The following is a 15893-nucleotide window of genomic DNA, read 5'->3' on the forward strand; positions in this document are numbered from 1 at the left end:
ACAAACATTTGCTTTTTTGTCAGGTAAACTTGGATTGTGTTTGCAAGTTATAATCGTTAGGTCCAAAAAAAAACTTAAAGTATAGATAAAGCTATTAAAACATTATCTAAAGCAGGGTTTCTCAAAATTTATTTTACAAGACCTACAATCGAAAAAATGCCTAAGACCTTATTTTTTTGCACTCGACATTAACACCAGAATATCTAGTTCAAGATTTAAATCATGACCATATGGTCCCTTTACTACTCACCCCCTCCCCCTACATTCGGTCCCTTTGCAGCTTATGACCCCCTGATTACTGAACTATCTCCAAAAACAGCAATTTGGTCCACTGTAAAAAACTCAGATCTAATAAGATAAGTGAAATTTACCGAAAGAAAGTCGATTTTCATTAATCTTTTTTGGCCTCAGGTCATATATGCGTACTCTTAGTTGTTCTTAGTGACACTTTTTTTTTGAACTACATAATTATCACTAAAACAAAACTAAGTCTATATTGGCATTACCGAGTCAGAAAAAAAAAAACTACGTACTTAAAAGCAAAAAAACATCCCTAACAGAATGTTTACCATACAGCTTTTGTTAGATTAAAATTTAAACAACAAAGTCAGCACTAATTAAATATGCTTTTAAAAAGCCAAAACAAAATACCGACATAACTTAACTTTTAGCTTATTTAGCATGTTTAAACCTCTTATTTTTCTTAACAAGAAAATTAAGTTTTTCTAAACTCTTAGCTCTAAAGAGATAAAATTAAAATTGGTGACCACTTTTTCAAATTTTAAAGATCTAGCGTGCTTAAAATTAAGTTGAATATTTAATGGGTTAATCACGCTAATATAAATATTTTCATTTCATTTTTGACATGGTTTTAACTGTTATTCTATCAGTTTACTTCAATTTACATGATTCCATAATAACTTTAGGGTTTTAGTTAAAAAAGGAACTACATTACAAATTCAGTTTTTAGTCAAAATAACAGAAGATTCCGTTGTTAAGTTTTCAATTACTTAAGTTACATTAGAGTTGTTTTAATGATCTATGTGAAATTTTCTGCAATATACTAAGTGTGGTTCTCTTAAGTTTATGTTATTGATGATATGCTATATGAAATAAACGATACTGGTCCACAAGCTGATATTTATGTGGAAAAAGTGGTAAAAAGTTTTTAGTTTAGTTAGTAAGGTTTCAACGATTATTTATGACGCGCCGCAACTAACTGCCAAAACAAAATTTACGAAACCAATGCTTTTATACGTTTTTAACACTTTTATTAATTTTTTTAGTCTTAAGTATATCATTAAACGTATAATTATGGACATTTTTTTTTGATGATTTCTTTACCTAGCTTATTAGTGGAAGAAAACAGGAATAAAAAAAAACAAGCAAACTTTACTTTAACAATGTAAAAAGATTAGTTTTTAAAGCTTAGGAATTTTTTTTTAATCGCTAAAGCTCACTTTATATCATTAAGCACATTAAAGTATCATTCCAAAATCTGGTATAGTACAAATTTAAAAAGTTGGATAATAACTAAATAAAGTAAATAGTTTATCAGAAACCTTTAACTACAAAAATAATAAACACTTTGAACAAATTGTAGGTTTAAAGTTTAAACAAAAAAATTTAAGAAATAACTAAAAAGCTTCCAATATACATATTAACTTAGACTCCAAGTTGTTTTTCAAAAATATTTATTTGAAAACGAGAAAATAAAAGTACATTTTCATTTGTTAAGAGAGCGGTGTATTCTTTAGCAAATCTTCTGCTGTTAAAAAACTAATCGATGAAAACAAACTAGAAAGTACTTGCAGGAATACAAAAAGCGATCTGACTTTAAAGGCTTTAAATTATTTAATTATTTTGAGTAAACATCATTCGGCCAAATAAACGATATTTATTAATTTTTTAACAAATTTTTAAAATTTTTCCAAGTAGATATGTAACTACTATTAATTTTTAACGACTATGAAACTTGCTGTGGTAACAACTACAGATTATTTTTGTATTAGTCAACATTTTATTTTCTTAAAGCTTAATTTAAATACATTGATTTAAATTATAATTATTTTTCAGTGCAAAGGTTGTTTTATAGCAAATATTTTAAAATTAGAACATGATTTTGATGATTTTGTAACAAATAGCTAATGATCTGCAAAAAAAGTAAAACATTGTAAATACATATTACTTTAAATTCGACTGTATACAAAATTCTTGAAGTTTATGAGTTAATTTCGTAGTAATAAAAAAAATAAAAGCACATTAACTAATTTAAACAAAAGCCTTTATTAACTTTATAAAACAAAATGTTTATCTGTAAATATATTCTCCTTTTTCAAGTAATAAAGATAAAATAAAGTTCTAGCGTCTTACTTAAAGATCACTATACACGTATCTAACATATTGAAAGTTTTCAATTAGAACAAATTCATAAAAAAATATTTTTTCTCCTTACTTATATATGATGAAACATTTTGTGGTATTAAACATACTGATTAAACTTTTAACGATTTTTAAAACAGCAAAAATCTCCGCAATTCAGGCAAATAACCAAATATTCACTAAAGACACTGATAAATTTTTGTTGTTAGAAATATTTTGATGCTTCCATACAGCATTATCGCAATTAAATTCGATTTTACACTGCGAATCATTTTAGTCAAAAAAAAAAGCCTGTAAAATTATTACGACTCCATGTTATTTTTAATTGTTTTTATAATTGTATTCACTTGCGAAAATTTATATTCTAATTCGGTCAGGGTAACAGTAAAAATTAAATTTTAATCAAACGCAAATTAATTTAAACTTGTATGCGATTTTTTTTTGCTTTCAGTATTTTTTAAAATCGATAATTTATTTATATTACATTACACAAATAACAAAAAAACGTATGTTGCTTGCATGAACATCAATTTACTAAAACTAAGTTCTTATGCATGTAGATTGTTTTGTTTAATTTTTTTAGAAAAACGTTCGTTAATGTTCCGTTACAAAATAAATTATTCTTACGAAAGTAATTAATTTATTTATAAACACATTATAAATTCTGTTTAAAGTTTTATTATTAAGAAAAAAGTCACAATATACATAATTATTGTTTGTAAATTTAAATTGTATTTATATTACGAGCCACTTCGATCTGTAGGATTCCAATTACTAAAATATTCGGATTCAGTTCCAAATTTAGAGTGAAATTCGGATCTGGATCGTGCCGTATCTAAATTTCGAAAAAAGATTCCGGTTTGGATCTGCCCGAATCTTTTTTCAAAGATTTTTGATCTATGGATCACGTTTTTAAGCTATATCTTAATCTATGCATTATTGAAAGGATGATTGTTATAAATTTATTTATTTATTTTCTTTTTAATATCACTTCACAAAATGAATTTTTATTATTTTGAATGAATAGAATTTTTTAAGATTCTCATTTTTTTTAATGCAGTAAAAATTCAACCTATTTGTTAACTTACTTTATTGACAATAATTTTTTTTTTGTAAACTGAAGTTTTTGTTATCGTAGGTATTTAAAGCTTAAAATTAGTGAAGTTAAAGTGATATTTTATATATTTACTTAACCATATTTAAACGTTAATAAATTAAACTCTTAAGTTTAGTAATTAGTTGTTCGTTATAAAATTAAAAAATAACTAATTTGTTTTATTATTTATTTTAATATATATTATATTTTAGTTGTTAAATTTTACTAATTAGTTTTTTTTTTGACATTAAAAAGCGAGCAATGAGAATAGTATTATGTTATATAAATTTTGTTTTCATTAACTTTAAATATTTTTACTGATATGCACTTCAGTAAGTACAGTAAGCTGTATTTTTTTAGTAGACTAGTGGAAACAAGTATAATAAGATTCTAATTTTTCTTTTTTTGGCCCAGAACTTTTGTTTTACATTTACTGATGGTTTTATCATTTTTGATCAACGTAAATAATTTTATTAGTTCAGATCTCTGAAATTTTCGGTTTATTTTATAATTTATCTTTAGTTTTTCAATACTTTTAACTATATTTCAAAATTATTAAGACCTTCAACTTTGTTTTTCTTTGTTCTGACACGTTTTAAAATAAAATAAAAAACTTTTTCATGAAAGTAAATAAACGAACAATACACGAAAGTAAATAAAAACAGTTGATATTTTTTTGTAAGTTTACGTTATTGATTTTTTTGTTGTAGCTGGAGTTTTTAGTATCATAGCTATTTAAAGCTCAAAATTAGTGAAGTTAAAGTTTATCCTCAATCCTTTGTATTTTTATAAGAGTGATTGTTTTAACAATGTTTTTTTTTTCTTTATGAAATCATGTCTCAAATGTGTATTAATATCGAAATAAAATAAGTGTTAGTAAAACTTTAAGTTTCTTTAGTTAACTTGTTTGTGGATACAGTATACGGTTAATCTTTAATATGTTTGTCTAAATATATTGGACTAATTTTTCAAGTTTGTAACTTACTAGTTATTCATTACAAAAAGTTTTAATATTAAACTAATGTAATTCATAATACATAATACATATCATAATAAACTGTGTTATCTTTAATGACTCGCGTTTTAAGAGTAGCACAAAAAAAAGTGAGAAAATATTTTTGTACATTGTTCGTCCTTTAGTAAACTTTTTAATTACTTCATGTTTTTTACTTTTTCTAAAACCGTTTTAAAATAACTTCTGATTCTTTTTATTTTCTTCAATATATAAAACTTTGAAAAATAAAAATAAAGATTAGAAGTATAATAAGTATATGTAAGTTTGCTAGCTTATTGTGATATTTTAACTAACAAAGGTTTGACTTTTGGTTTCTAAATAGTAAAACTAGAGTTTATCAGAAAAAGTCTTTTAATTTATTTCTATTTTTAACATAAAATAAAATGTTTGAATATCTTAAAAAATAAACTATTTTTGAAAACCTAATAATAGTATTAAAATTTTAGATAAAAAACTTAAAAAGCGAACAATGGGTAACTACAACAAAGCAGCCTTAATCCTCAATATTTAGCTCATTTTTTAACAAATTTTCCGCATTTCAGCTACAATACAAGGTAAAAATAGTATCACTTTTAAGATTGTTTAGTTAAATAGTACCGTACATTTAAAACATTTTTTATAATATTTATACTATATTACGTTAAAAACAAATTAACTAAAATGTACAATAAATTTGATAAAGCGTATTTTATTTCTACGTTTTGTTTAAAGCATGTTTTATCTGAAAAAAAAAACATTTAGATTATTCAACACTAAAAAACGTTGTTCAAATTATGAAACTAAAATAAGTTTACAAATAAAAAATTTTTGTTTGAAACCTTTGTTTCTATATATATGTAAGTTATCCTTTATTTATAGTTCTTAAATTAACTAATAGGTGCAAAAATGACACCTTTTATTTTAATTAAATTAAGTATAAACTTAGTATTTCTTCCTTTAAAAATACTAGCAGGTGTTAAACGTAAGTTACAGTTTAACCAAATTAAATTTTTAGCTTATAAAAATATAAAATGGATAAGTATTTGAATAAAGGTGTGTCAATAACATGTTTGTTAGGGTGTGAGCATCATCCATGATTATGCAAGTACTTTAAGATAACAATCATCCTTTATCTGATTTTACCAAGATAACATTATCAGGACACAGTTGATTCAAACTTAATCAATTTTTACTTTATTTTGACTTACATATTTTCTTAATTTCGACTTACATATTTTCTTAATTCAATCTTTCAGTTATAGTTATAAAAATAAGATTTATTTTAAACTTTATTGTTACAGTTATTTAGGACTTTATTCCACAGTTTATTTTATCAATAACCCAATCACTTTAATCACACTATAGCAAACTTACCTAAAGCATTAGTTTTGTTAGTATCAGAGAAACTTGTAACTATAGATAATTGACTACGCTAAACTTATTAAATTCTTAACTTTAAATCTTAAAAAACTCATTGCAATCTTGTAATAAAAACATTAAATATTAGATATGTATGACGTTTTACACAATTTATTACATCTATTTATTTATAAGTTAGACTTGTTGGCTTTTAAAACTAAAAGTTTTTTTTGTTTAGTAAAGGTTATTCACCATTTTCTTAATGAAAATAGACAACTTAAATAGACGGAAGTAAATTAAATATGTTTTAAATATATTTAATATAGTTTTCAAATGTCTTAAAATTGATAATGTTTATTTAATAAACGAAAGTTTGTTTCATTATAGTATTTTGTAAAAGACTGAGACAGTTATTTCAAAATGCTTTTTAACATATTTTTTAGTACAGAAAATCGTCTACTATTATATAAATATAAAGATTTAAAGAAAAATTTAAAATATAGCTCACAGATAAATTTTTTGATACATACTATAGGCATACGATTTTTTTATTAATTTAATATTTATGTTACACCTTACTTAATTTCTATAATAATATTTGTCTAGTTTGATATTGGACTGATTCACGACAAAGAATTACAAAACAAAGCAAAAGCTTACATTTTAGCTTCCGTTTATTTTGTTTATATATTATAGACTCTAAAGTCTGAAATTTTACTGTAGAAAATTTAAATGAGATCGCGGTTTTTTAGTCACACAATCTGTGTTCCCATCAAAGAAAAACTCAAAATTACTTTACGCTTAAAAGTTCTAAAGTTTTATAAGAAATTATTTGTAGTGTATACTTACATTATAATACTTGTAATTTTTTAGTTATTAGTATAAAAAACTATAAACAAACATATTGTGAACCAGGGGCGTCGCGTGGGGTGTTGCACTGCCGCAACTGCACCACCTTGAAATTTTGTAAGAAAAAAAAAAGTATCTGTAGCGTTTTCGTTATTATTTAGAACGAAATCACTTTAAAAACTTCAATTTTGAAAACGGCCATTTTGCCCACTTTACTGCCGTAAACTCTTAGCTGACTGCCGCAAATGAACTCAAAAAAGCAAAATTTCTTCAAGAATTACCGCAAAATCAATATCTTGCGGTAAGTAAACTAAGTTGAAAATTCCCTAAAACAGGACATGCTTAAGTATCATCTACAAGCTATTGTAAACATAAAATAAAAACAAAGCTAAGCTACTGCAAAGGATTAAACTTGAGTTTATATACCCACATGGTTTTTTTTAAATTTAACAGATCACTTCTATTAAAACTGGACAATAAAAGAACAAAACTTGTCATGAATTAAATATTTTGAAAAAAAAAGATAAGAACCTTAAATCACTAAAGTCTAAGAAATTTGATTTTTTATTTTAATCTGCATACATAAACTTAATTATAACTGATTATTGTTATCATAAAATTAATAAAATATTTAATTAAATTATATTTAAATGTAAAGTTTAAGTTCTGAAAAAAATAAGAAGTTTATTATTAACTTCTAGTTCACTAAAAAAAAATTTAGATTTATATAAATGAAAGTTAGTATTATTGAAACAGTCACATATTTAAATAAAGTAAATAGCCTTAACTTAGAAACTTTGATTACTTAGAGTAGCTTAACATTTTAGGAAAATTTAGTCTACTTTATATGACTTTTGGTTTAATTTTTTCATAAACAAAGCAAAAGTTTTAGATAAAATTGTTAAAACATGGTTGCCTTGCCTCATAATCAGGATAACTTAGAAATGTTAAAAATTCAAGATGACCCAAGATAAATTAAAACAGACCAAACTATAAAAATATTCAGGCTGACTAAAGCAGTTTAAGTTTTTCACTCTGAAAATAACAAGCTTATTTAAAATTAAAAAATAAGTGTTTTTCCCCTATGGCTACATGAAAACTAACTAACCAATTTTTTACTGCTATAAGGGTTACTTATTTATAAATTGTCTTTAAAATTCTTTAAAAGTTCCACAGCCTCACCAACTAAACGTTAAAAAATTAAGCTCCTGAGAAAAGAACTGTCATCAAAATGAAAAACATATTAAAATTAAATGTAGAAAAGATACCCTTTTAAACTATTGAATTTTAAACCTCCAAAAAAAAAACATTAAAATTAGAAAAAAGTTAATAAATCTTAATGTTTGTAAAAAAATAAGTGCAAAATAGTGAGGGGTAAGGGGGGGGGGGAAGGTTTATAAGCACTTTTTTACATGTTGTTCTTATTTTAACTTTTTCAAAAAGCTAATAGTTACTCTTTAATAAACTTGAAATTTCCAATTAAACTTTTACTTACAACCGGTCAAAGCCAGAGAGTACAATGATTTATTATACAAGGAGCAAATCAAAACAGCAAAAGAATACAATTTTACTGAAAACCTATATTCTCCATCATTCTTTTTATTCAAAGCAATTTTTATTAAACTTTTTCATCCCAAGTTTTATAAAATTTGTTTACTTTTGTTTTAGAGAAATTTTAAATTTTTAAGTATCAATATATATTTTTATATATACAAAAAAAAACTTTTGTTATAACTTTTTATTTTCTTAGTGTTTCAGATATCTATTTCAGCAATTTGTTTTTTTTTTATAAAAGAAACATCTAAAGATTTCGAGACCAACTTATAAAAAAAAAAGATATGATTTTAGTGATTTGATTTATTTCTTGTTTGAGTTTATATTATATTAATAAGGATTCCTTTGTACCTCTGACTGTGAGTTACCATATCTCAAAAGTTAATATGATTTTTTTATATTGATAAAAGATGAGTTGTAGTTAAATTAAAACTTTATAAAATAATTTCAGTCAAATAATTCTAAAGTAGATTTTAAGGGCATAAAAGGGGGGTGGGGTAAAACATTTTTTTAAGCGCTTTTTTAGTTTGTGCCTCCCATAAGGAACCTTTTATTGCCTTTGACTTTGACCAGCTATATCTAAAAAAATATATTGAAATTTTAAAATCTGTAAAAAGCATCTTGTAGCTTTGTAAAAACTACATAAAATAAGATCAAATTGTGAAGAAAGTGTTTCATCCCCCCTATGCCCTTAAAAGCAAAGGTTATCTTTAGGTGTAGCAAAAATTTAGTTGTTTTCAAACTTGATAATAAAAACATATTTTTATTAAAAGTATCTTAATGTCCTTGAAGTTATTGATAAAATAAAATTCTTTGTTTTTGAAATTATTTTAATCTTTTTTTTTAGCTATATTCAGGATTGCTGCATACTCATGGTACTCAGTGAAACTTAATTATTTTATAAATTCTAAAAAATCTCAGGGTATTTTGATTTTTTCTTAAAAACACAGGGTGACTCAGGGCGTTTCAAAGTCACTCAGAATAGTTTTTTTGACTCAAAGAGTGGCAACTTTGCTTTTATATTTTTTTTTAATATTGAAATTGTTTATTAGTTTACTCTGTATAGTTAAAACAATTTTTTGTTGAACAAGGTAATTGCTTTTTTTATTGATTATATAACTAGGAAAATGCAGAAAAATACTAGTCAAGTAAATTGGACAGTTTCTAAGCTTAAATCATGCCAGTTATCAAAGTTAACAGAGGCTGATAAGCTTATATTGAAACAGAGTAGACCAACCCCAGATCTTTCAATTGAGCAAGAGTTTGTTTCAAAAGGTTTCTTTTAATTAAAGATACTAATTTAATATTTTAAACACCACACACTTTTAAAGCTTCTGAGGTTTAGTTTGTTTGTTTAAGCTTTGTTGATATGCAGTGCCAAAACTTTTAAAGATTTAAAGTTATTAGAAATTTCTATTTAAAAAATTCTAATCTAGATTTATGTTTTTATGCTTATAAAAAGTTAAGCCAGTAAAATAGTTAAAAATTTTAGTAATAGTTCAGTGAAAGTTCTTACAATAATTTTCTTACTTAAATAGAAATGAAATTAAAGATGGTAAATGTAATTAAATTTATGACTTTTTAACTTAAATACAAATTGCTTTAAAATCTTAAAATACCAAAGGGTATAATTAAAAATTAAGCTATGAGAAAGATATGTATAATTCCTTGTTTATTCAGTAAGTTTTAAATTGTTGTTGTCACAATAACTTTTTTTGATTTAAATATTCAGATATACCTATATCCTAGAGAAAAAATTAGAAATAAAAGTTGCATAGTCAGATTTCTTATCTTTAAATCTAATTAAAACAATATATTTTATATATTATTTTATGCATAAAAAGTTGAGTCTTTTAAAATTGTTAAGCTGATTTAATAATGTTTAAACTTTTGTTATAGGTAAAACAGTTGAGAGGAAGTTCAACAAAAGTTATTGCTCCAAACACCAATGGCTATCCGGATGCTCGGAAACAAAAGCTCTATTTTATTTCCCATGCTTGCTCTTTGGAAAGGAAGCAGCATGGACTAAAACTGGCTTCAAAAATGTTTCTAACATCTCTGCAAGATGCAAAAGCCATGAATGTTCACTTGGCCATATAAACAGCATGGTCTCTTTTAATTTATTAGGAAAAATACTATTAGTACCTTTTTAAGTCAAAGCTACAAGGACAGTATTGATAAGCACAATACTAAAGTTCAGAAAAACAGAAAAGTTTTGTCAATAATTATTGACAGTATTCTTTTTTGTGGTTTCCAAGTGATTTCACTCAGAGGAAGTGATGAAAAAAGAGACTCATTAAATCCAGGTTGTTTTAGATCTCTGCTAAATTTTGCAGGCGTTCTTGATAAAGATGTTAGTGACCACCTGGAAAACAGTACAGTATTCAAAGGAAATTCAGCAACTATACAAAATGAAATACTTGAATGTGTTATTCAGATTTATAAAAACAAAGTTATTGCTCAAGTCAGTGAAGCACCTTTCATAGCTATAGTTGCTGATGAAACCACAGACGTTTCTATCCAAAATCAACTATCATTAGTTATCAGATATATACACAACTGTAAAGTAGTTGAAAGATTTTGGGGCTTCTTCCAGCCAGACAGAGTCAATGCTGATGGAATAGCAAATGTCATCCTGACAGAGCTAGAGAAAATCTTGAAAGGAGATAAAAAAAAAGTAGTTGCACAGACCTATGATGGTGCTTCAGTCATGCGGGGAAGGATTGGAGGGGTACATTTAAAAGTGAAGCAAGTTTATGAAAATGCTCACTACGTTCACTGTGCAGCTCATCAGCTTAAATTAATTCTTTCAAAAGCTGCAACAAGAAGCTAAACTTTTTTTTGCTATGCTAGACCAAATTCCTTCTTTTTTTCAAAGTCGCCAGATAGAAAACGTTCTCTAGAAATGAATATTCCTTCTGGAAGTAAAACCAGGTGGAACTACAACTCCAAAACTGTTCTTAGAGTTTCTTTCAATAAACAGGAATTATTTGCAGGATTTAATTTAATTGTAGATAACCCAGACCGTTTTGGTTATTCCACAATAGCTGCAGTAGAAAACTGTATTAGGACTTTAAATGATGATAATTTTAATTTTTGCCTGAAATTGTTTTCAGAAATTATGCCTGCAGTTGAAATTTTGTATAACATCATGCAATGCACAGACCTAACTGTTCAAAAAATTGAACAGCATTTGGAAACATTTCAAGCTGCAGTCAACAGTATAAGATGTTCAAGTAGTACAGAGAATGTTAAAAAAAGCCTTTCTACTTCAGCAAAAGAAGTTTGTGATAGTGTCAGCTTCAGCATTACTGAAAGGTTCAAGTTTTCAGGCCATTTAAGAATTTCGCAGCTATTTTTGGCAAAATATTTTACTGTTTAGAAATCTTGTATTCCTTTAGAACTTATAGAACAGTGAAGAAGTGCTATCCTGTTGTTGAATGTAAACAGTTAGAAAGAGAACTGAAAACATTTTATTCACGTAAAGAAATGCATCAGGATGGTTTAGTTAAAATACTGCTATATCTTGAAGAACATAACCTGACTAAAATATTTAACGAAACTTCAAAGCTTCTTAGAATTTTGATAACTATTCCCATGACTAGTGTAGAAGCTGAAAGAACATTTTCATCTTTGAAAAGAATAAAAACATTTTTGAGAAACACCATGGGTCTGTCAAGGTTAAATTCTTTAAGTGTTATTTCGATTGGTAGGGACTTAATTAAAAATTGTACTAGTTTAAAGGAAGATGTGATGGAGTAATTTATCAACCAAAAGGAGAGAAGAATGAATTTTAGTTACAAAGGTGAAAAGTAAGAGTCTAAATATTTATGTTTGCAAAGTTAGAACTTTAAATTTATTCTTTAGGTTGACATTTAGTAGTAACTATTTTCTGTAATAAGCAAGTTTAGTTTTTCTTTAAAATGTTGTAGTTTGTACATAAAATTTTCTTTGTTTGTAGACTTTTTAATTTACTTGCCAAGCTTCATAATGCATTCCTTTGTTTGTTTAGTTAAAAATAAGTAAAAATATAATTTTAAGTTTGGTATTTAATCAAATATTTTTCAAGTAAAGTTGAAGCTAAAATGAAGTATCATTATAGGTGCTGTGATTTTTATTAAAATATAAGTTTGTAATATCTAAATTGTAAGCTACATTTAGTTTTAACCTTAGAGCTTTTTTGAAACTTAATATTATTAAGTTTGCTTGTTTTTCTTTTGAGTTTTTTACTTAGTCAATTTTTTTTTTTATCTTAATTTTTTTTTTAAATTCTGTAAAATTTCTTTAATGAGTAATGTAAGTTATTCTTTAAAAAAAAATTATTTTGTACACAACATTTTATTTGTTTGTAGACTTTTTAATTTATTGCCAAGTATAATTAGATTTTTTTAAATTGAATATTAGTAAAATAGTTATTAATAGTTTGATGTTAAATTAATCCTATATTTTTTAACTGAAGTTGAGGCTAAAAGAAATATTATTGCATTTGCTGTATTTTTTTATTATAATATTAGTCTGTTTAATCTAAACTGTAAGTTAGAGACTTCGTAAAATTTATATATGAGCTTGCTTATTTTACTTTTGTGTTTTTAACTTAGTAGTCAAGCTGTTTTTTTTTTCAAACATCAAAAGTTTCAATTAGTTATAAGTTGATACTCGTTTATTGTTTTCAATATTCAGCAGTAAATAAGCGATTATTTTCTACTTAGTAAAATAAATTTTACTTTAAATAAACTTGCAGTTTCTACATAATATTTTTTATTGTTTGTAGACTTTTTAATTTCCTTGCCAAGTCAAATAAGACATTTATTTTTTTGTCAAGTTAGATATTAATAAAATAACCATTCTTAGTATGATGTTTAATCAAATATTTTTTAAATAAAGTTGAGGCAAAATAAAAAAAACTATTAAAGTTGCTGTATTTTCATAATAATAACGATTTGTTTTGTCTAAATTTTTTCTACTGTTAGTTTTAACTTTAAAGCCTTCTTAAAAATTAATACTCATAAGTAAGCTAACATTTTTTGAGTCTTTTAAATTAATTAATTTTTTTTTATTCCTATATTTGCTTTAATTTTTAAAGTATTTACTTTTTTTTTTAAGTTATTTTCTTAAATATTTTTTTTTAATAAATTTTTTATTTTTAAACAAAATTTCCCAAGTTACATTAGCAATTTAATGTAATTGCTGTAGAAAAAATTCGTTATTTAAGATAAAAAAAAGAGTTTTAAAGTAGCGGATTTTTTTTTTAATTCTGCACCACCTAAAAAAATACCACGCGACACCACTGCTAGATACTAATAATTTTGGTTAGTTGTTAGAATTTTATACCTTGACGTATCATGAATATTTTTCGCAATTTAAATCGATATCATCAAAATTCAGCTGACACTGTTTCCCTTAAACCTATTTATCCCTAACCACATTCGAGGTGTTTATACTCCAGACATAATGACAATAATCGACAAAACCAGAAACTATTTATCAATCCTTGAAACTAATAGTTTGTGGGAGAAATGTTTTGACGTCATCTTTATTTGTAGCTTTATTTGAACTTTACATCAATTTTTGTTTTACAGTGTTTTTACAAACTGCATTTTGAGAGGTTAGTTCTCCTAACAATATTATTCAGTGTTTTGTTTATAATTTTTTAATGTACCTTATATATTTAGTTGGTTTTAGTATAGTATTTATGAATAAAGAAAATAATTTTTTTATAATAAAACACTTAATTATTTTTTAATTGTTATTCTTTAAACAGCTTACATTTGTTAATGTTTATATACAAGATCTTCTAAATATAAACTTAAAAAAGACTAGTTTTAATTGTTTTTCTTTAATTAGAGTTTTTATGTTTCAGTTGAATATTTTTTAATTTTTATTTTACATTTTATAGTACTAAACAAAATACAATCAGACCCATACAATGCTCAACTTATTTTTATTATTTCTAGATAAGTTTTTGAAGATTGTTCTTATAATGAATTTAATCATTTACGGTTAGTATTACATCTATGTTTTATTGTAGTAAGTATCATAATTTTAATAAAATCAAAAAAGTAACAAGTGATAATAACTTATATATTTATTTGACAATTTTGTGATCAAAGTTATTATCAAACAGCATAAATACAATTGCATTACATATACTTAAACTTTATTTTTTATATGAACTTATCTGTATTTGAAGCTTATTAGTTTTAAAAAGTATTTAAATCTAAATATCACTGCTTAAGATTTGTTCTAAAAGCTATTCTTTTTTATTCAGGACTATTTGCACATAAGGATTGAGATTTAATTATCTTAATTTAATTAATTTTAGCTAACAACAAAATTGGCAAAAAATTAATTGAATGTTGGAATTAAAAGTTGGCATTAGACTCAAAGTGACGTATATCATCTTAAAGTGGAGATTTTTTTTATTTTTAGTTTTTATCTTACTTTTACAGCAGTTTTGTCTTTAATTTTTTTTGATAATATAAAATTATAAAATAACATTAGTTTTTGTTTTATCACATAATTTGAATAAATCGTTTATTTTTCATGACTTTATAGAAATTTCAATATATCAAAAAATCTTTTTGATGGTTTAAAGCCTTTTTACGAAATTTTTTTATTGTTTAAAAAAAAATTATTTAAACTTAATATAGTTGTTAAGCTTTTATTAACTTGTCCTGAAAAGTGTAATAAAAAGTACAATAGCAACACTAAGACATTGTTTAAACAATTTGATAAAGAAAACTATAACAAATATTTTGTTTCAGTTTTACCAGTATATAAACTTTAAAGTAGGACTTATCTATTAAGCCTTTTTCTGCTAAAGAATAAACAGTTTATAAAACTATAAAATAGTAGAACATGATTTTTTTTCTAAATGACTTTTCACTTTAAATATTAAAATTTTAGAAGCACGTCTGTAATAAATGCACTTTAATTAGTTTTTTAAAGCTTAGATAAAATCGTTTTATGTTATCTATGACTTACAGAAAGCCTTAATAGGCTATAAACTTATAAACAAGCTGAAATATATCATTGAATTTTGTCAAATATAAGTGAAATCTAGAACGTAGAAATTGCTGGGTGAGAAGTTTGTTGTCACTACGCGGATAAGAACTTTATTTTTTGTGCTCTTACAAAATTGTTTTTATTTCTTTACAACGACTTTGGTGCTTAACTTAATTATGAAGACTTTTTTAACCAGGCTTAAAATATTTTCTTGTAAACTGTGTAGTAGACTAATGACGTTACACTAAATATTAAGAAAAAATGTTAACAAAAATTAGTTTCAATGATAAATCGCAGAGATTTATGTAAGAACTAAAGTGGACAATATTTATTTAACACACGATTTTTAACATTTTATAAAATTAAAATTGGTTGTTTAAATTAAATAATATATATCATTACTACAAATACGCCATACTAACACTTATACAGTTTAATATTAATAAAGTTTCCTCAATTCACAAAATACTAGCTTTTTGTAAGTTATACTAGTTAATATTTAATATTCAATAGTTAATCAATTAGATTAAGTTTTTTTTTTTTGCAGCTTTTAATATCAACTTGCTACTCATTTTTCAAAGATTAAAATTTCAGAAAATAATGAAAGTAGTCAGCAATATTTTAGTTAAATAGTCTTATAAAGTTTTAGATCAA

At 24.5% G+C, this 15893-nt stretch overlaps 1 protein-coding gene across 1 annotated transcript; it reads left to right on the plus strand.

Moving 5' to 3' along the window:
• The first annotated feature begins 222 nt into the window (after positions 1 to 222).
• LOC145835166 (zinc finger MYM-type protein 1-like) lies at positions 223 to 11067 on the plus strand. The gene is made up of 3 exons (XM_082942719.1): positions 223 to 333; positions 10134 to 10279; positions 10389 to 11067. The coding sequence occupies exons 1-3, from the start codon at positions 223 to 225 to the stop codon at positions 11065 to 11067; spliced, it is 936 nt and encodes a 311-aa protein (XP_082798845.1).
• Positions 11068 to 15893: the final 4826 nt, after the last annotated feature.

Source organism: Thalia democratica, chromosome 4, assembly GCF_965202585.1.
Source record: "Thalia democratica chromosome 4, ktThaDemo2.hap1.1, whole genome shotgun sequence".
Taxonomy (NCBI): domain Eukaryota; kingdom Metazoa; phylum Chordata; class Thaliacea; order Salpida; family Salpidae; genus Thalia; species Thalia democratica.